General features: G+C 43.1%; 2 protein-coding genes across 2 annotated transcripts in view; one reads left to right on the forward strand and one right to left on the reverse strand.

Annotated features, from left to right (window-relative positions):
• The window catches only part of LOC101344673 (antigen WC1.1-like), a 23,343-nt gene extending 3,468 nt beyond the window's left edge, over positions 1-19,875 (forward strand). The window contains exons 2-15 of the mRNA XM_023741476.1: positions 3,602-3,922; positions 11,114-11,422; positions 11,525-11,842; positions 13,922-14,014; positions 14,089-14,403; positions 14,965-15,279; positions 16,249-16,290; positions 16,380-16,694; positions 16,922-16,954; positions 17,354-17,491; positions 17,911-18,009; positions 18,246-18,329; positions 19,396-19,593; positions 19,829-19,875. Of these exons, the coding sequence (XP_023597244.1) occupies positions 3,602-3,922; positions 11,114-11,422; positions 11,525-11,842; positions 13,922-14,014; positions 14,089-14,403; positions 14,965-15,279; positions 16,249-16,290; positions 16,380-16,694; positions 16,922-16,954; positions 17,354-17,491; positions 17,911-18,009; positions 18,246-18,329; positions 19,396-19,593; positions 19,829-19,875 (2,627 nt within the window). The remainder of the gene's footprint in view (positions 1-3,601; positions 3,923-11,113; positions 11,423-11,524; positions 11,843-13,921; positions 14,015-14,088; positions 14,404-14,964; positions 15,280-16,248; positions 16,291-16,379; positions 16,695-16,921; positions 16,955-17,353; positions 17,492-17,910; positions 18,010-18,245; positions 18,330-19,395; positions 19,594-19,828) is intronic.
• A 105-nt stretch (positions 19,876-19,980) lies between these two features.
• Positions 19,981-20,056, reverse strand: part of LOC101344910 (antigen WC1.1-like) — a 190,781-nt gene continuing 190,705 nt past the window's right edge. Inside the window, 1 exon segment of the mRNA XM_023741477.1 lies at positions 19,981-20,030. Within this exon segment, the coding sequence (XP_023597245.1) occupies positions 19,981-20,030 (50 nt within the window).

Below are 20,056 nucleotides of genomic sequence, written 5' to 3' on the forward strand. Positions count from 1 at the left end.
TCTGCAATCCCTCCAGGAATGTGGTATTGCTTTTGGTTTACTATTTTCCTAGGTAGAGGTAGTTCTAATGGCTTCCTCTTGGCCTTTGCTACCATAATATCTCTTAATCTATTTGTCCGGGATCCAATGTGGGGGTTCTGCCAGTTGCTGAGTATATCTATTCCAATTATGCATTCTGGAACTGGGGAAATCACTACAGGATGCGTTCGGGGACCCACTGGACCTACTGTGAGACGGACATGAGCCAAGACTCCATTAATAACCTGACCTCCATATGCCCCCACTCTGACTGGTGGGCCACAGTGACGTTTTGGGTCTCCTGGAATTAGTGTCAGCTCAGAGCCAGTATCCAATAATCCCCAAAAAGTCTGATTATTTCCTTTTCCCCAGTGAACAGTCACTCTCGTAAAAGGCCGTAGATCCCTTTGGAGAAGGCTGGGTGAAAGATTAACAGTAAAAATTTTTGTCAGTGTATTGGAGTCCTTCCTCAAGGGGATCTGGCCTCCCCTTCATTCAAGGGGTTGTGGGTCTTTAAACTCGCTCAAATCTGGGAATTGATTGAGGGACCATGACTCTCTATTCTGGCGATTTGAGTTAGACTGCAGTTCACCTGACCTAGAATTCATCCGTTTGTATAGATCAAGTAAATATTTAGTAGATTTCCTATCTATTTCACTCCTAGGGACACCATGACTAAGTAGCCAATGCCATAAGTCCATACGAGTCAGACTATTCTGGTTACTGCTTTGACTCCTCTGTCCATTACTGTAACCCTGCCCACCTTGTCTTTGTCGATTGAGTGCAGCCACTTGGCCCCTACTACCACGGGGTCCAATCAGCCCTATTGTAGTTAGGTGTCTTAATTCAGTTAGGGCAGTTCCAACTGTCAAATCTGATTTACATAAAACAGCAATCACAGCATCTTCAAGGATGCTGGAGCTCCCTTCACAAATTTGTTCCTCACAGTTGTGGTAAAAGGTGTGTCCTCTGGACACCCCATGTGTGGGTCTGTGGGTCTAACTTGATAAATCCACTCTAGCATGCCAATTTCTCTAAGCCTTTGGATACCTTCTTCTACTGTATACCAAGGCAGGTCTTGGTACTTCAACTTGATTTAGTGTCAGCCACCTCATAATCCATGCTTCAGCAACCCAACCAAATAAACTATTAAATTCTTTCCTAACTTCTCTAGCTGAAACATTGGAGGTTCAGTCTGTGCTCAGTGGACCCATATCAATAAACTCAGCCTGATCCATCTTTATGTTCCTTGCACCATTATCCCACACCCTTAATAGCCATTCCCACACATATTCCCCAGGTTTCTGTTTGTATGTATTAGAAAACTCAAGTAGTTCTTTTGGAGTGTAGCGTACCTCCTCCTGGGTCACACTTTGTACTTCACCTTTTGGGGCTCGCTGGGACTTAAGCCTAGTTATAGGTCTAGAAGCCAGAACCAGTAGTGTGGAATTGTTCTGAGAACATTCAGCATTATCTTGTAAAGCATCTGCCTCAGGCAATGCTCCAGGCAATGACTCAGGCAAGGGCTCTTTAGAGGCAGCTGGGCTAAGGCTAATATCCTCAGATGGGAGTGGAGGGGCTAATGGTTTTTCTGGGTAGGGTGGTTTAGCAGACAAACATAAAGTAATCTCTTCAGATGGGACTGGTTCTGCTGGCAGGAGTGATTCAACGGAATTTACAGGCTCAGTGTCCCCAGCTTCCTGATTATCTGCCCATATGTCCCCATCCCAAGTCTCAGGATCCCTTCTCTTCCCAATCAATGCCCTTACTTTAACCTCAGACACCTCTCGAGGTCTGCAATTGAGCTGGCGTTGTAATTCAGCCACTCTTACAATAAGACTCTGGGTTTGGTTTTCAACAATTTCGGCTCTGTTACTACAAGAAATAAGGCTTTCTTTCAAAGCACAAGTGGGAGCCTTGAGGTCATGTATGTGGCACTTGAGCCTTGACTGTTAAGCCCTGAGTGCATCTCTTTCCTTCATCAGTTTGTCTAGCGAAAGTAGGACAAACCAACCAGCTTCCTTATACTTCTCATTCTGACAAAGCTGTAGAAAGATATCACACGTGTTCACCCTGAGCCTACCTTTCACCAATACCTGATCTACCAGTGGTGATATTTTGCATATTTGTATTGCCACCTCGCTCCATGGACTAGCAGTGACCTCTTTACTGCTGGAAGCAGAGTCATCAACATCTTTATGACTAACCAGACTTGAGAACCAATTTAGAAAACTCATCCTCACAGTTTTGTTTCTCTAGAACCGCTCCCGGTACCAAATGTCTTAGTCTGGGTTCTCTAGAGAAGCAAAACCAGTAAAGTGTATAAATATATATATATATAGAGATTATATCAAGGAAACAGCTCACATGATTGTAGAGGTTAGAACATCCCAAGTCCGGGGGTAGAGGCCTCTCCCAAGTCACACAGCTGCAGAAGCTGGCAAGTCCAAGATCGGAAGGTTGGAGGGCAGGGCTCCCACTCACAGGCTGTGCAGATTGACGAATCCCAGGTTCGACAGATAAGCTGACAGCTCAAGTCCCAAGAATGGGAGATGAGATGACAGGAAGCAGCCGCAGGATCCCTAGAGAGCAAAAAGCCAGAACGTCTGCTTATATACAGATATGGGCCACACTCCCAAGGAGACTCCCTTTCATCTGATTGGCTACTCACAGTATATTCAATCTTGGGAATGATTACATTAAAACACGGAGAATCATGGCCCAGCCAAGCTGACTCACAATCTTAACCATCACAGAAGCTTTTATTTTATTAAAAAAAATTTTTTTTTATTGTACTTCACGTGAAGGCTTACAGAACAAATAGTTTTTCATGAAACAGTAGTACACATATTATTTTATGACATTGGTTAACAACCCCACAACATGTCAACCCTCTCGCTTCTCGACCTTTATTTGGTGAAAATATACATAGCCAAAGATACACCATTTCAAAAATTTCTACATGCACAGTTCAGTGACATCGACTACGCTCTTCAGAACGACAACTCTTATATGTCTGTCCCCAGGATGGCTTTGAATCCAAAAGTAATGGAGATAATTCTAAGGCTGAAGGATACTCACTTCTCTGTTCCCTAGAGGAAAGCAGGAGTGTGGGTATTGGAGGAGAAACCTAATGTACCAAGCTAGAAGTGGTGTAGGTCTCAGATCCACGCAAAACCCAGGAAGCAGAATTTATCACTCAGGCAGAAGTTTTTAGTTTGGATCAAGGAATCAAGACAGGCAGACAAATCTTCAGCCTGTCTATCTGGCTGGGGGTCCCTCGGTTTCTAAAATAGACAGGAGTGCTTCCTATGGGAGAGAGAAGGAGAAAAGTAAACTCTCTGTTGTCATCAAGGGCACTGAGCAATAACTGACATGAAACTCTGTTTTCTCCTCCTCAACACCCTGGTGGGCACTCTAGGTAAGAGTTGCCTCCCTTTCCTGGGATCAACAGTAAGTGGGTGGACATGTTGGTGAAAGGACAGGTCCTTGGTACATATACAGGGAGGGCAGCATTCAGAGTGCTTTAAGGCCTGTCCTCCCAAAACATCTCCTGTGTCCTGTGTCTCTGTCTCTCTTGCAGTTGTGGAGCTGAAGCTGGAGAAGGGAGGCCACCGCTGTGAGGGGAGAGTGAAGATTAAGTACCAAGGACAGTGGAAAATGGTGTGGGATCCCAACTGGGACTTGAAAAAAGGGGCTGTGGTTTGCAGACAACTGGAATGTGGGACTGCTGTTGATGCTTCCATAAGGCCTCACTTGGGAGCAAGGATTGGATTCATTCAGCTTACACAATTTTCCTGCAAGGGGACAGAACCAACTGTCAATGAATGTTCATATTTTAATCATCGATATATGATAAATTTTGATTATGTTCTTCCCTGGAATGTTGGAGTGGTATGCTCAGGTAAGGCCTTTCTGGTCTGACAGGGGATTTCCCAGCATACAAGCCTCAGTCTCATTACTAGAATTACTGTGAGAATTCAGGTTCATGGCCTTCTAAGTGTCCCTGGGTGAAGTCTACCCTCATAGAGTGATTCCTAGAGCATTAGGGGGTCCACATAATGGCTTCCTTGACCCAGGGAAGTAAAAGTCTTAGTCCTATGAGTTCCTTGAACCTTCAAATGGTGGTGGTGTGTCTTGAGATGTAGGGAGGTTGGGTCAAGAGGTGTGGTGCTAAAACTGCTCAACAACTATTTACGATTATGAAACTGAAACCTCCCTGGGTTCTGTCTTCTCAGGTGTAAAATGGAGACCCATGACTCAGTTTCACCTAATGTTTTTTCCAGCTATGAAAGTCTATGACTTCCACGCAATCATGTTTTGGTAGAAGATTATTAGCCTCTAATAATGGCCCTAAAAATAAGACTTGATCAGGGACTATTTGGAACTTTAAATACAGAGATAGCTCTAGTTTCTGAAAATTCAGAAAGGACTTGTTAAAGTGGATTTTTGTGTGACTTTCTTACCAAAAAATATTAAATCCCCCATCCTCATCTCACCAGCATTGCCCAGAAAAACCTTGTCTGTCTGCAATTTCCAGAACCACAGACAAAGAATCTTATCTTGGGTCCTGTGGCAGGAAGCAATCCAGAGAGGCATTATTCCATTTTGACTCCATAAGTCTGAGTCCTTCCAAGGAGGATCTATGTTTAGACCGGGGTTGGGCCTCTCGAACCTCCCCTGTTGCTTGAAGTAAAGGGACATCTACCTCTTCCAGGTTATCTTACACAAGGTTAGTTTTGTGGGAGTTGGTGGTGATTGGTCCACAGATTCCACAACATTTTGGGCAGAGGTACTAGTGAACTAAGGTACTTAGGTAGCACAAATGGTGCTACCTAGTGGTGCTGCAGAAGAAAAGGCTTGTGATCTGCTTCCATTAAGTTTAAAAAAAAACCTGTTGCCATCAAGTCAATTCCGATTCATAACGGCCCTATAGGACAGAGTAGAATTATCACATAGGGTTTCCAAAGAGTGGCTGGTGGATTTGAACCTTCAACCTTTTTGTTAGCAGCCATACCTCTTAACCACTGTGCCACCAGGCCTGCACTGCACCACTAGGGCTCCTCCATTCATGTTATAGCCAAGAAAACCCTATGGAGCAGTTCTACTCTGTAACACATGGCCTCGCCATGAATTGGAATGGACCAACCAACAATAACAACAATTAGTAAAGTCAGAGTCCCTGGGTGGTACAAACAGTTAATAAGCTTGGCTGCTAACTAGAAAGTTGGAGGTTTGAGTCCACCTGGGGTGCCTCAAAAGAGAGGCCTGGAAATCTGCTTCCAAAAAATCAGTCATTGAAAATCCTGTGGAGCACAGTTCTACTCTGACACACATGGAGTTGCCATGAGTTGGAGCCGATTTGATGGCAATTATTTGTTTTTCGTACTAGTTAAGTCAGTGAATGAGAGACACTGTGGTCAAAATTAATGTGTTTTCTGTTAAAATTTTTAAAAAAATTGTTGTTCCTTTGATTTCTTGTAACATTGTCCTTTTTGGGTGTCTATAGGTTTAGACTAATGTGGAGTAGGGTATGATTTTTAGTATCTCTTAGTAATTACGAAGCATTGATCCTGGGATCTTGTTATTCTCTGCTTGTAGTGACTGCTAGGAAAGTCACCAGACATCTAAACAGTAAAGAGATTTCCAAGAATTAAAACAAACAAAAAAACTGGGTAGTATGCCAGTGTATATCTGATCTGGCCTTCTTCACCTGGAGAATTCAGCTGACTTTCCTTAAATGAGTCCATGTGAAACACAACAAAGAGCTTTCTGTATGTCAGTCTCCCTGAGATATACCTTCTGCCAGGTCTAATCTTCTGTTGAAGAAAAACAGATAAAAAGTACCTAATGAAAGTTGCTGTGCTCTTTTGAGTTCCCAGCTCTGCTAACTTTTGACTAGGACAATGATTAAATCATTGAATCATTTTAATTCACTTTTGCCCTCTGTTGTTTTTCAAAAATATCACAAAAATATCATTACCTTGTCAAGAGCTTTGCTGTTTAATCTCAGGGTTTAATCCCATTCCTTGATGTGGATATTTTATGAACTTTTTGGGTAGTATGCTGAGTCATCACTTTAAGTTGAGTCTCGTGGAATTCTCAAGCAAGGCTGATCTATATATATATATTTTCAAATTAGAAAACTCTTTACTTTTCAAATTATGTAAATAATAATATCCACTGGAAAATCAACAGAATACTGAAAATTCTGAAGAACAAAATAATCCTACACAATTCTAAAGTCTTTAAGTTTTTATGTCTCACTAGCTATACGGCTTCAATAGCTACTGGACTTTCAATTTTTTGTTAGGTGCATTCTTTAAAACTCAGATTTATTTACAATAAACAATCTAGACAAGTCAAGTTTCATACTATAATCATTCTTAGATAAGGATTTCCTTGGGTATCTTCTAGCTAGTAAATCCCATCAGAAAGGTCTTGTCTTCAAAACTGCCTTAGGCTCTGTCTTAGGCTGTGTTCTCTAGAGAAGCAAAACAAGTGAAGTGTGTATACATATAAAGAGATTTATCTCGAGGAAATGGCTCACACGGTTGTGGAGGCTGGAAGTCATAAATCTGTGGGCCAGGAGACAGGCGGGAGGCTTCTCCTGACTCATGTGGTTTCAGGGGCTGACAAACCCAAATCAATAAGTCAGTTGATGGGCTGCTGGCCCATGGGGCTGCAGAAGCTGATGAATCCCAGAATCGGCAGGTCAGACGGCAGGCTGCTGGCTCAAGTCCCAAGAACTGGAGGTCAGATGATGATGAGCTGAATGCAGGAACCAGAGTAAGAGTGAGATTTGGATGTAGGTCACACCCTCAAGGAAACTGTCCTTACTTCAGATACTTGAGTAAGGTGGTGAAGGGTGTGACTTGAGTAAGGGCAGCGACTTGAGTCATACCCTTTAGTAAGGGTGTGACTCAAGATACATCCCACACTAACATACAGAAGTTTAGGATTTACAACACATGAGATGGAGGATAATTACACAATACTGGGAATCATGGCATAGCCAAGTTGACACATAACATTAACCATCACAGCTTCCTAAGGAGAGAGTGAGGGAGTTAAGACACATTATTAACTCTTGTCTTTCTAACAGATAATTTTAATATACCCATTGCTGGGTTCTATAGAGTAAGGGTTCAGTAAAGAATGTTGTTGCTGTTAGTTGCTGTCGAGTAGGCTCTGACTCATGGTGATCTTATGTATAACAGAACAAAACTTTGCCTGGTCCTGCGCCATCCTCGCAATCTTTTCTATGTTTAATCCCGTTGTTGTAGCCACTGTGTCAATCCATTTCATGGAGGGTCTCCCTTGTTTTCTCTGACCCTTTACTTTACCAAACACGATGTCTTTTATTAGTGATTGGTTTTTTCTGATGACATGTCCAAAGTACCATAAAGAATATCTACTAAAAAAGCCTCACCATCTATCCAAATAAAATATTACTTCTCTCTTCTCCCTCATTCTACATCAATGTGTTCCTAAGGCCTATACATTCTTTGGAGCCCTGGTGGCACAGTGGTTAAGAGCTACAGCTGCTAATGAAAAGGTCAGCAGTTTGAATCCACCAGCCACTCCTTGGAAATCCTATGGGGCAGTTCTACTCTGTCTTATGGGGTTGCTATGAGTTGGAATTGACTCGACGGCAACAGGTTATACATTCTTTAAATTTATTGTAAAAAACATTCTTAGAAAAAAGTGCATGACATAAATGTGTATGTTTAACAAATAATTATAAAGCAAAAATTCATGCAATAACCACTCAAATTAATGAATTACTTTGCCAACACCCAACAAGCTGCCTCATATCTCTTCCTGATCACACCAATTGGCCTCTCTCCTGAAGGTACCACTACACTGATGTTTGTGATAATCATTCCTTGCTTTTATTTATAAAGTTACTGACGATGAATGCATCTTTAAATTATATAGCTGAGTCATGCCTGTTGTTGAACGTATGAAGGACATATGTCCTTTGTTACTTTTAATTTGTTATTGTGGTGTGTAGGTTATTGTTCATCTGCAACTCCCCTCAGATGTATTCTTTGTCCTTCTCTGCCTTGATTTGGGCCCAGGAAGGCTGAGCCCTGTGACTGGATCACCTGGAACCTCTTGCTATCTGACTTTTGGTTGAGTTTGGTGGAAGAGGAGAAAGATAGGAGATATGTTTTCCCTACTTTGGTCCCACATCTCTGGCTGGCTCTATTCCTTCATGCCTGTGAGTGTCCTCTGCTTCTTAGATTTAACTCTCACTGTGCTCTGTTAACATGATTTCTTTCCTTTGATTATTCAGCCCTAAAACCAAACCCAAACCAGTTGCTGTAGAGCTGATTTTGACTCATGCATTCCATAGGGTTTTCAAGGCTGTGACCTTTTGGCAGCAGATCATCAGGCTTTTCTTCCGAGGCGCCTCCGGATGGATTCGAACCTCCAACTGCTCAGTTAGTAGTCAAATGCTTAACCATTTATACCACCCAAAGACTCCTATTCTGCCCTACTCATATACCATGCTTGTTGCTGTTGAGTTGATTCCAACTCTTGGTGACCCCATGTGTTACAGAGTAGAACTGCTCCATAGAATTTTCTTGGCCGTTATTTTTATGGAAACAGATTGTTAGGCCTTTGTTCCATAGCATCGCTGTGGGTATGAACTGCAAACTGTTCATGCCACCTAAAACCTGCTGCCATTGTCTATTCAGCCCTTGGGGTGATAAAAGGCTTCTCACTCTGCTAGTTACTGAATGTCTCCATATTCCTTGGTTTCCTGTGATCTCGCCCAATCTCTATAAGTAGTCCTTTCTTTAAAAATCTGTTGATTTAAACCATGTGAATTGAATTTTGTTTCTTGCCAGGTCCTGAATAATATGTGTGGCAAAGTTCACTAATTAATCTTCCACTGTGAAATCAAACTTGCAAAGCTGGAATAAAGACAGTTTGGATTGATATATTATCTTTTTATATTTTTCTAGATTCTGTCTGCTAATTATTTTGGTGAAGGTTATTGACTATTGATTTAATTTCCTTACATATTATAGAATTACGCAGCCTTACTAGTTTTTCTTGTAATTCTATCAATTTAATTAAAATTTTCAAATTTATTGGCATATCATTGTTCCTACTATCTTTTTATTATACTTTCAATGTCTGCAGATTTTTTGGTAATTTCTCCATTTAATTTAATAATGATTATTTGTTCCTGGTCTTGTTAAATTGTGATAATTTTTGCTCAAAATTTGAGCTTTTTTCCTCCTCTCTTTGGTTATTTTATGATACTCGCCTTTGGAAGGTAGTGAGAATCTACTGCATCAAATGCAAAGGCCTCCTGAGGGAAAAACATCTTTAATGAAATAACAGCACACTCGTCTGTCCTTATTCTCCTTTCTGAGATCTTACCCTGAAGAAGCTCCACTGGTGTGTCTTACAACTTTAACACCGGGTGGCTCAAGGGTTCTCTGATTCCATTACATCCAGATGCAGGCAAGGATAATTTCTTTCTATTTAGTTCAGCTAAGACAAGGGTGAGAATGTCATCATAAAACGTTATAGGACACAAACTGAAAAGTGAAGGTACAAAAGCAGTCCATCACAGCTTCAGTGCTTCTTATCTTAAATATCTGGCTTGTTTATGGATTCATAGAGCAGGCCTGGTTTAAGTGGTAAAAAATAATTGTTAAAAAAATAATTCTGACAAAGCTAAAATTAAATTTAAAGAGTTTATTTGGGTTCAGAAAGATTCATGAATTGGGCAGCACATTCCCAGTAAAACTAGGAAGTACTCCCCTGAACAAGAGCAAGTAGGGAATTTATATATATACATATATATATAAACAACAAAGAGGCAGAGAAAGAAAGAAAATGAGCATTTTAAAATATATTTTGACATACCATCAGGTCATGCAGAGAACAAAATGTGCAAAGTGCGTCTTACCTATTCAAAAGGGGCTGTTTAATGTCTAAGCTAAACATCTAAGTGAGTAGGCTAGTCAAGGTGTGTGCACTAGCCAAAACGTTTGTGCATGCCAATGAAGTCAAAAGAGACAGGAATTTCAAATAGGGGTTTTCAGGTGACATCTTTCAGGCTCTTTAACTCCATCAGGTCTGGAGGACAAAGTATAAATTTAACAGTACCCTTTACCACTTCTTTTCCTACTAACTCATGTGCTAGATGGGAGACCAGGTACTACTAAGTTTTTTAATCAAAAACCAAAAACCAAACCCATTGCTACTGAATTAATTCTGATTCATAGCGACCCCATAGGACAGAGTAGAACTGCCCCATATGGTTTCCAAGACTGTAATCTTGACGGAGCAAACTGCCACATCCTTCTTCCATGGAGGGGCTAGTGGGTTCAAACCTCTCTGGTTAGCAGCCGGGCACTTGACCACTGCCACCAGGGCTCCTTTTTTAACCCAAAACCCATTGCTGTCAAGTCGAGTCCCACTCCCAGCAACCCTATAGGACAGAGTAGAACGGCCCCATAGGGTTTCACGGGAGTGGCTGGTTGATTCAAACTGCCAAAATTTTTGGTTAGCAACTGAGTTCTTGACCACTACACCAACTCAAATTGGCCCTATACCTGACCTATGAGGTACAGTATATGGGAAGAAGGAGGCAGTTCTCAGTCATCTTAAGATTTTACCCCCCCCCCTTTTTTTTTTTAAATCAACTTCCAGAGTGGTCCCGCAGGTCAGATCTCAGTACCCAGGGTGAACGTTCATTCAGTAAGTAGTTTCCTTGATCCTGGTCCTATCTGGTCCCACATAGCATTTTTCAGGGATTCAGGTTTTTCTTAACTAATAGTGAAGTTGTTACTTGACATTGTCCATTTCCTTTTTGGAGGCTTGCCCTTGGAAGTCTCATTTAGACTAATTTTTTTTTCCTGTCTGATTTAATTGAACTATATTACAGAAGGCTGATTCTCCCTGTGATGAAGGCTCGCTCTTTTACCTCTTGCTCTAAGTCAGCACCTGAGTCATTCTCTCTAGGACAGCACATGTTTTATCAGTGTTGCCTGTGACTTTTCACTCTCAGTAATCTCCCAAAGGTCAGGTGCACTCACTAAGTTTTTTCCTTTTTCTTTCTCAGGATTTGTCCATCTGGCTGGAGGGAACGGACCATGCTCAGGGAGAGTTGAAATATATACTGGAACAGAGTGGACTCCAGTGTCTGATAGGAACTTCACGTTCCCCACTGCCCATGTCATCTGTGCAGAGCTGGGGTGTGGCAAGGCTGTGTCTGTCCAGCAGGATATGCCCTTGAGAGACGCCTATGGACAGGTCTGGACTGAAGAGTTCTGGTGTGAGGGGCAGGAATCTGAGCTCCATTTCTGCCACAGAGTGCCCTGTCCTGGAGGCACTTGTCACCACAGTGGGGCTGTCCATGTTGTCTGTTCAGGTGAGACTCAGAGCAGGACTTTAATCTGTTTCTCCTCCCCTCAATTATGTTAAAATTAGAAAATCACATAGTTTTGTTGAAACTCCCGTCGTTTTCTCCCAGAATACACAGGACTGCGGCTTGTGTCTAAGGATGGGTCCGAATGTGAGGGCCGAGTGGAGATTCAGATTTTTGGAGATTGGAGACCGCTCTGCGACTCTCTCTGGGATCTGGCAGCTGCCAATGTTGTCTGTCAGGACCTTGGCTGTGGGGTTGCCATTGCCACCCCAAGAGGGGTGCCTTTTCAGGAAGGAAGTGGCCAGGTTTGGAAGCACAAGTTTCACTGCTCAGGGACTGAGTCCCATTTATGGGAGTGCCCTGGGACTGCCTTGGGGTATCCTGACTGTTCCCAGGGAGGTGCTGCGTCTGTGATCTGCTCAGGTAAGAGAGATAAGGGCTGATATATTTAGGACTCTCCCTGATGGATGCGTGCCTGAGCAGGGGGTCCTGAAGGTGGAAGTCATAAACGAAGACTTCTGGGGAATACCTTGCCTATTCTCATGGGTCCTTCACTTTTCAGCTCCAGGCAGAAATTGAGGAAAGAGTAATTCCATGTGGGCTTCAGCCTGCGGGTCTCATTCTGTGGCCTCTGACTTGCTCACTCCTGCTCTTGACTCTATTTCTTTCTTTCCTTCTTTTTTTTAGCTGTAGATTTGTTTTCTTTTAAAAATTATTTTATTTTCATGTTGTTGTTGAGAATATTTACAGCAAAAATGTACACCAATTCAAGTTTCTATATGTAAAATTCAGTGACATTGATTACATTCTTCGAGTTGTGCAACCATCCTCATCTTCCTTTTCTAAGTTGTTTCTCTCCCATTAACATAAACTCATTGCCCCCTAAGATTTCTATCTAATCCTTTGAGTTGCTGTTGTCAATTTGATCCCATATAGATAGATCTTAAAAGAGCAAATGCTCAAGGAAGATATTCTTTACTAATTAAGCTAAACTGTTATTTGATTTAAGAAGACTTCAAGGGATACTTTTGGTTTAAGTTTTAGAGATTATCTCAGGGCAGTAGTTTTGCGGGTTTCTCCAGCTCCCATGTCTCCAGAAAATCTAGAGTCCATGAGAATTTGAAATTCTGTTCTTCATTTTCTCCCTTTTGATCAGGATTATTCTATAGAATCTTTGATCAAAATGTTCAGTAATGATAGCGAGGCACCATCCAGTTCTGGTGTCGTGGCAAAGGGGCAGTTGTTCATGGAAGCAATTAGCCACACATTCCATTCCTTCTCCTATTCCTGACTTTCCTTCTTCATCTGTTGATCCAGGTGAATAGAGACAAATTGCTGTACTTTTGGTGGCAGCTTGCAAGCTTTTAAGACCCCACGCACTACACAATGAACTAGGAGGTAGAACAGAAGCACTAAACATGATATTAGGCGAATTAACTGGGATGTCCCATGAAACCATGACCCTAAACCTCCAAACCAAGGAACCAAATCCTGTGAGATGTTTGGTTGTACATAAGCAGCCTCAGCAGCTACTTTTTCTTTTTTTTTGTTATTGTTGCAAATATATCTATGCACAACTTTTGCCAGTCTAGCTGTTTACAGGTGTACAATTTATTGACAGCAATTACGTTAGTAGGCTATGCAACCCTACCCTTAACTGATGCAATTTTTCCATCACTAGAAACCGAAATTCAGTACGCCATAAGCAATAATCCTTCCCTTCCTCTCCCTCCTGCCCCTGGCAACCACTAAGGAACTTTGGTCTCTATACATTTGTATATTTTTGTCTTTTTATATAAGTGAGGTCATGCAATATTTGTCCTTTTATGATAGACTTATTTCACTCAGCATAATGTCTTCAAGCTTCATCCATATTGTAGAATATATAAAAACTTCATTTCTCCTAGTAGCAGAGTAGTATTCCATTGTATGTATGTACCACATTTTGTTTATCCATTCATCTGTTGATGGGCTTTTATGTTCTTTCCACCTTTTGGCTATTGTGAATAGTGCTGCAGTGATCATTAGTGTACAAGTCTCTGTTTGAGTCTCTGCTTTCAAGTCTTTTGGGTACATACCTAGACGTGGAATTGCTGGGTAATATATGGTAGTTCTGGAGCCCTGGTAGTGCAGTGGTTAAGAGCTTAGCTGCAAACCAAAAGGGTGGAAGTTCAAATCTACCAGCTGCTCCTTGGAAACCCTGTGGGGCTGTTCTACTCTGTCCTATATTGTCTCTATGAGTCAGAATCGACTTGACGGCAATGTGTAATGGGTTATGGTAGTTTCATTGACTGCGTTTCTTAAGCTGTAATGTTTCTGATCCCAGCCCCTAGAGGTGAACATCAGAGCTGAGTTCAAGGGGTGTGACCTGTGCCTTAGAATGCTCTTCTGTCACTGTCTTGAAATCCTTAATAATTTTTGAAAAAGGGACCCCATATTTTATTTTGCATTGAGCCCTACAAATTATGTAGCTGGTCCTGCTGAATGGTATGCCCTTTGCAGGAAACCAGACCCAGCTTCTGCTTCCATGCAACAACTCCGTATCTCACCCAGCGGGCTCTGCAGCCTCGGAGGACAGTGCTGCTAACTGCTCAGGTGAGGAGTCCCACAGGACCAGAACCTCTCTCATCCTGTATAAATTCCCCATTGACATGACTCTCTCTCCCCAGAGAACAGATGGCTCCGCCTGGTGGATGGGGGCAGTCCCTGTGCTGGGAGAGTGGAAATCCTTCACCAGGGTTCCTGGGGCAACATCTGTGATGACAACTGGGACATGAACGACGCCCACGTGGTGTGCAGACAGCTGGGCTGTGGAGTGGCCATTAAAGCCATTGGTTCTTCTCATTTCGGGGAAGGAACAGGACCCATCTGGCTGGATGACCTGAAATGCACAGGACAGGAGTCCCATGTGTGGAGGTGCCCTTCCCGGGGCTGGGGACAGCACAACTGCAGGCACAAGGAGGACGCAGGAGTCATCTGCTCAGGTCTGCTGTTCCTGTTGCTTACATCCTGGGGAAGGCATCACGGAGCTCCACAGGGGTAGGGTCTGGGCCCCCAGGGAGAATGATCTGAGTGAGCCACAGGGGAAGGGGTCTTCTTGCTGTGGTCCTTGGTGCTCAAATAGCTGTGAATGCTAGATTTCGTCCAGCAGTGATTTCATCAGACAAGATAGTTTTTTCTAGTGTTCCAAATAAAAACAGCACTTATATTTCAGAAGTAGTAAAAAAGAAAACTAAATGACTTGCAAACTCCCACCCACACCTTATTTGTATTAGTGTATCTCCCAGAGGCTGAGGCAATAACTGGAGGGCTGCTTCTCCTCACCTCAGTTGTTCCAGTCCCTATAAAGAGAGACAGCAGGGCACAAGAGATTAAACCCTGATTAAGAAAATGAATCAGAAAGAAATTTATGAACTCCTTCAAGGTGGGAAACTCCTCTGCAGTGTCTGAGATAAGCAGTTCCATCACCTGGAGATGAGGGATCACAGCACTATGTCAGCCACACTGGGGCCCAGTGCCCTCATTCCTTCCATCTCTACTTTCAGAGTCCCTGGCCCTCAGGCTGGTGAGTGATGACCATGACTGTGCTGGCTGGCTGGAGGTCTTCTACAACGGGACGTGGGGCAGCGTCTGCAGAAGCCCAATGGAGCCCACCACCCTGTCTGTGATCTGCAGGCAGTTGGGCTGTGGGGACACTGGCGAGCTCAACATTTTGGCTGGTATCAGGACACTCTCTCAGCCCCTTTGGGTGGATGGAATCCAGTGTCGGAAAAGTGACACCTCTCTGTGGCAGTGTCTTTCTGATCCCTGGAACAACAGATCATGCTCTCCAAAAGAAGTAGCTCACATCATTTGTGCAGGTGACTTATTTATCTGAATTTGGGTAGACTACACCATCCTTCTATGTGCTTGTTTATGCAAATTTATATTTTAATTGTATGGCTTAAATTTCAGATTAAGCCTACAAAATGCATTTATGTATTGGGAACATCAATTCTTGAACCTCAAAATCCAAAGTTTTTGGAGAAACAAAAAAAAAGGTGTTCAGGCCTGAAAGCACTAAGTTAAAACATGTAGAAGTGAATAGAAGACATGAGCATCTTGAGCTTGTACTGTGTTGGAAACTTAAATTTTGTTCACTGGAGTTTATGACCTCACATAAGGAAGACAAGAGATGGGCCTTCACTTAAAATGAACATTTACTAAGCACTATGCTAGGTGGTGGTAAAATTCCACATTGGCAATGAGGTCAGAACGCTATAGCCCAAAATTCTTTTCACCTTCATGAGCTAGAAGGAGAATATTATTTTTTACTTGAACTGATGAAGACGTAGCTCAAAAACCCAAACCAAACAAAAAAAAAAACCAAACAAACAAACAAAAAACAGAAACAAAAAAAAAAAAAGAGAAAAAAGTAACACCAGTATATGTCTCAGAGTCCCTGGGTGGTGCAAAAGGTTAATGCACTCGGCTGCTAACTGAAAGGTTGGTAGTTAGAGTCTACCCAGAGGGGCCTCAGAAGAAAGGTCTGGCAATCTACTTCTAAAAATCAGCCACTGAAAACCCTATGAAGCACAGTTCTACTCTGACACAACATGGGGTCTCCATGAGTCAGAATTGATGGCAATTGATTCTTAAATATATATATTAGTTGTTCACCTGTTGAAGTTGATATGAAGCCTTTGATTTCTCTGGGCTCATGATTTCCCTTTCTTTTTGTGCCGAATGGGATCTTAGGAAGCCTTGTCCTGGAACAGTCCAACTTGGTGACCGTGTGATGGTCCCCAGCTCCCCCTAATCCGGTTCTTCCCCATTGTCTATTTCTTCAGGAAAGAAACCGAAGAGCTGTCCCACTGCTGCCCCCTGCACAGGTACTTCAGCCCCTCCCACCTCCCCTGTTGGTCCTCAGGGTGCCTTCCTCCCACCAGGCCAGTAACAGGAAGTGCTGCTGCCTTTCCAGACAAAGAGAAGCTTCGACTCAGGGGAGGAGACACCACATGCTCAGGGCGAGTGGAGATTTGGCACAACGGCTCCTGGGGCACAGTGTGTGACGACTCCTGGAGCCTGGCAGAGGCCGAGGTGGTGTGTCAGCAGCTGGACTGTGGCTCTGCCCTGGAAGCCCTGCAGGAGGCTGCATTTGGCCCAGGAAATGGGAGCATCTGGCTGGACGAGGTGCGGTGCAGAGGCAGGGAGTCTTCCCTGTGGGCCTGTGCTGCGCAGCCCTGGGGGCAGAACAACTGTAAGCACGAGGAGGATGCTGGAGTGAGGTGCTCTGGTGAGTGGAGGGACAGGAGAGAGGGCTAATGCTGAAGGAGATGTGAGTTTGTCTCCAGAAGCACTTCCTGGGCCTACCTGCTACCCTGTGCTCTGACATTGGAGATGCTGTGATCTTCTCTTCTGGAATGTGGGATAGAAGCAAGTGCCAGTGATGGGAGGTGTGACCCGAAGGTTTTTCCAGGCCAACTCAGTACAGTGGTCCCATTTTCCTTCTCTTCCCTCCAGGTAAGAGGACAACATCTTCCCTGACCGTTGGAGGTAAGTGATTTTTCTGCTCCAAGCCAAGTGATAGAGGAGAAACTCAGATTTTCCGGGACCTGTGCTCTGTACTCTACATATTTCTGGCAAAATGAACCGTATCAGTACGTGAAAGTCCTGGTTACCAGATGTTTATAGCTCCAGTAAGTTATGGCAACCATGAAGCTCCTAAGGTTCACCAGCATTTACTTTATAGAAACTCCTTAGGAGCAGGTTCAGAAGACAGTTGACACAGCTCAGGGAAGGACCTGGCTTGGTCACATCTTGGGGTTCAGGCAGACCCATTGTATGTGAACTGGTGACTTCATGGTGCTGAGGACTCAGCAGATGACTACGATGAGGGGATTCTCCTGGGCTTATGATCCTCTCTAAAATCTCATCGTTCTTTTTTCTCCTTAGGCACAAGTTCAGGCTCAGACCCTGTCTCCGACATCTTCTCCCTACCTGTGGTCATCTGCCTCATTCTGGGGGCCCTTCTCTTCCTGGTCCTTATCTTCTTGGGAACTCAGCTGCACAGATGGAGAACAGAGCTCCGAGGTGGGCCTTAGAGATGCTAAATGACCTGAAAAGTATGTGAGGAGAGCATTGAGCCAATTGTAATGTCAAGAAAAGTGTACAAGTTTTAGGCTTCAACCTCATTATCTGGCAAAACCCCACCTTCTCTACAATAGACGTCAAGGTTTGAGTAACTCGAGTCTTTGGTGCTGGGTTGAGTGTGGAAGTTCTCAAAAAGTATGGCTTCCTGTGTGAACAGTGTCAGTGGAGATTGAGTATATATGACCAAGATCAGGATCAAGAAAACTAGTTCTGACACAAGAAAGCACAAGGCTAAAGAAAGGCGCCCTGGAGCCCAAAGGGGTTTCTCCAAGGGTGAGCATTGGGGAGCACTGAAGGCTTTGTCTATTGGTAAAGGGAATATCTTCAGGTCAGTCTCTGAACTGTGCTGCTTTCCTCAGTCTTATCTAGTTTTGAAGGTGCTCTCGATGAGGCTTTGTACGAGGATATTGATGATTACATTTTACAACCAGAGAAGGAGGACCTGTTGGACAACTCAGGTGTGTATCCTATGTCCTCCCCACTGTTCATAAGCTGGCTATGGGTTTGGGTACCTTCAGCAAGCGCAGATCCCACAACTATCACAACTTCACATGGCAGCATCCTCTTAAGGCAGGAGCATCAAGCCCTCTCTCTACTAATCTGAAGCTTCAAGATTTCTTCTGAACCTTGACATTGGACCATATACTGTGGGAAAAGTTTTGCTCTTTGTCTTTGATGTTTTCCTCCCTACCAGGAAAACTGTCTGATGAGTCATTGACTAAGCTGCCATATTACACAGGAAACAATGAGGAGGATACAGATCCTGAATCTGTCCTAGGTAAGAGGAATTGCTTTGTCCCTAAATGGTGAGGATGAGGAGGAATCACGTCTGAGGAGAACATTCTTCTGTGATTAGGATTAGAAGTGTCTCTTCTTTCCAGCTGGCAACAATTTTTTCTTCTCTCTGCCCACCCTGTGGACTCAGAAAAGGAAAGATCAGGCTCAGTTCTCTGTATTCACTTCTACTCAGTCATGGACATGCACCTAATGTATTGTTATAGATTCAAAGACCATGTTTTTTAAAATGACATTTGAAACTAATAATAGCAAAAAATCCATGCTAGGAGAGAACACTGGGAAATATGATTTTGACCCTGAGATAGTGCAATATTTTTAGGTGGTTTATATGTATGTTGAGATAAAAAAGAAATTGACTTCTACAAAGCCCTAGAACACACGGAGTGCATACTGTTTTGCTTACCAGCTACCAGGACCTCTTATTTACAAGAGGCTTCAGAGAGGAGAATTTTCTCCCTGGATCTTCCACAGTAGTAGAGATGGACAGCCCTTGCTTGGGGCAGGGTATGTCCACAAGGGCTCTGTGGAATGAGTTGTCGAGATCAATAGAGCACTGGAGGGAATCGAAACCTAGGCCTCCTGTGATTGAGATCGGTGGGATCTCTTGTCTCTGGGTGATACCCAGGCAACCCTCTCCCTGGCAGCTGTGTGTCTCCCACAGCCTCAGAGGCTAAGTTTGTAGCCTGGGTTCTCTTGATCCAGATTCACACTCCCTCAGTTACGGGTACGTATATATTATGTGTTGCAGCTCTCTTACCGTATGTTGAAAATAGTACCTGAAATTCATAGCACAATAGCTTTAGTTGATTCTTTACGGTCTGAGAGGCCTTTTTAGAAAAATATCATCAACCTTAATACATTCAAATATTTTGAAGATTTTAATGGTTTATGGGAATATTGAGATCAAATATGTACCTTTCAGACAGCCTTGGAATCTGGGGCCTATATTTATCAACTAGTAGAATCTCTGCATTAGAAGGGACTTAGGACACCACTTAGTCCAACCAATATTTTGCTATTCCGCCTAAGTCCTTGTCTGCTTTCAGACCCTCCAGGAAAGCAGACTGATGCCACTGAAAATGGTTACGATGATATTGAAGAGTTACCTGTTTCTGAAATTCCTCCTACCCCTGGAATGAGTGAGAAGCATTTTTTCCCAGAGGAAGGGCATGGTACCAGGTATTCCCAGACAGGTGAGTGGACAGCTATGCCTGCAGTAGTCTCACTGGTTTGTCATAGGAAAAGTGAGTTGGGACCCTCCAATAACTCATTTTTTCCCCTGCACTATCACAATCTGGGTAGCTTCATATACCCAGAGATCAGCTCTTAGGGAAGCTCTTCCTGACAGATTGTAGCTATTTCATCTCTTCTTGCAAAGGGATATATTGTGTTCTCTGTGTCCATGCCCACCATCCCCTGGACGTGGACAGGTCTGTATAATGAGTTGCAGGGCTTTTGTTCATATTTTCCGCACCTTAGCTGAGACATGTATAGATTTAGAAAATGTTTCAGATTGTGAGAGGTAATCGGGGAAGTGTCTTTTAATAACAAGGTAAATTGAATTTCTGAGTTATTCTGATGTTTTTTGGGAAACACATGACCTAAACATTTAAAGTTGAAATTGCCCACTGTTAATGCAAAATGTGCCGTGCCTTAACTAGAGAGTCATAAACTTTCAGCACTAGAAAGAAAAAGACAAAAATTCCT

Source organism: Trichechus manatus, unplaced genomic scaffold (genome assembly GCF_000243295.1).
Source record: "Trichechus manatus latirostris isolate Lorelei unplaced genomic scaffold, TriManLat1.0 scaffold00182, whole genome shotgun sequence".
NCBI lineage: Eukaryota > Metazoa > Chordata > Mammalia > Sirenia > Trichechidae > Trichechus > Trichechus manatus.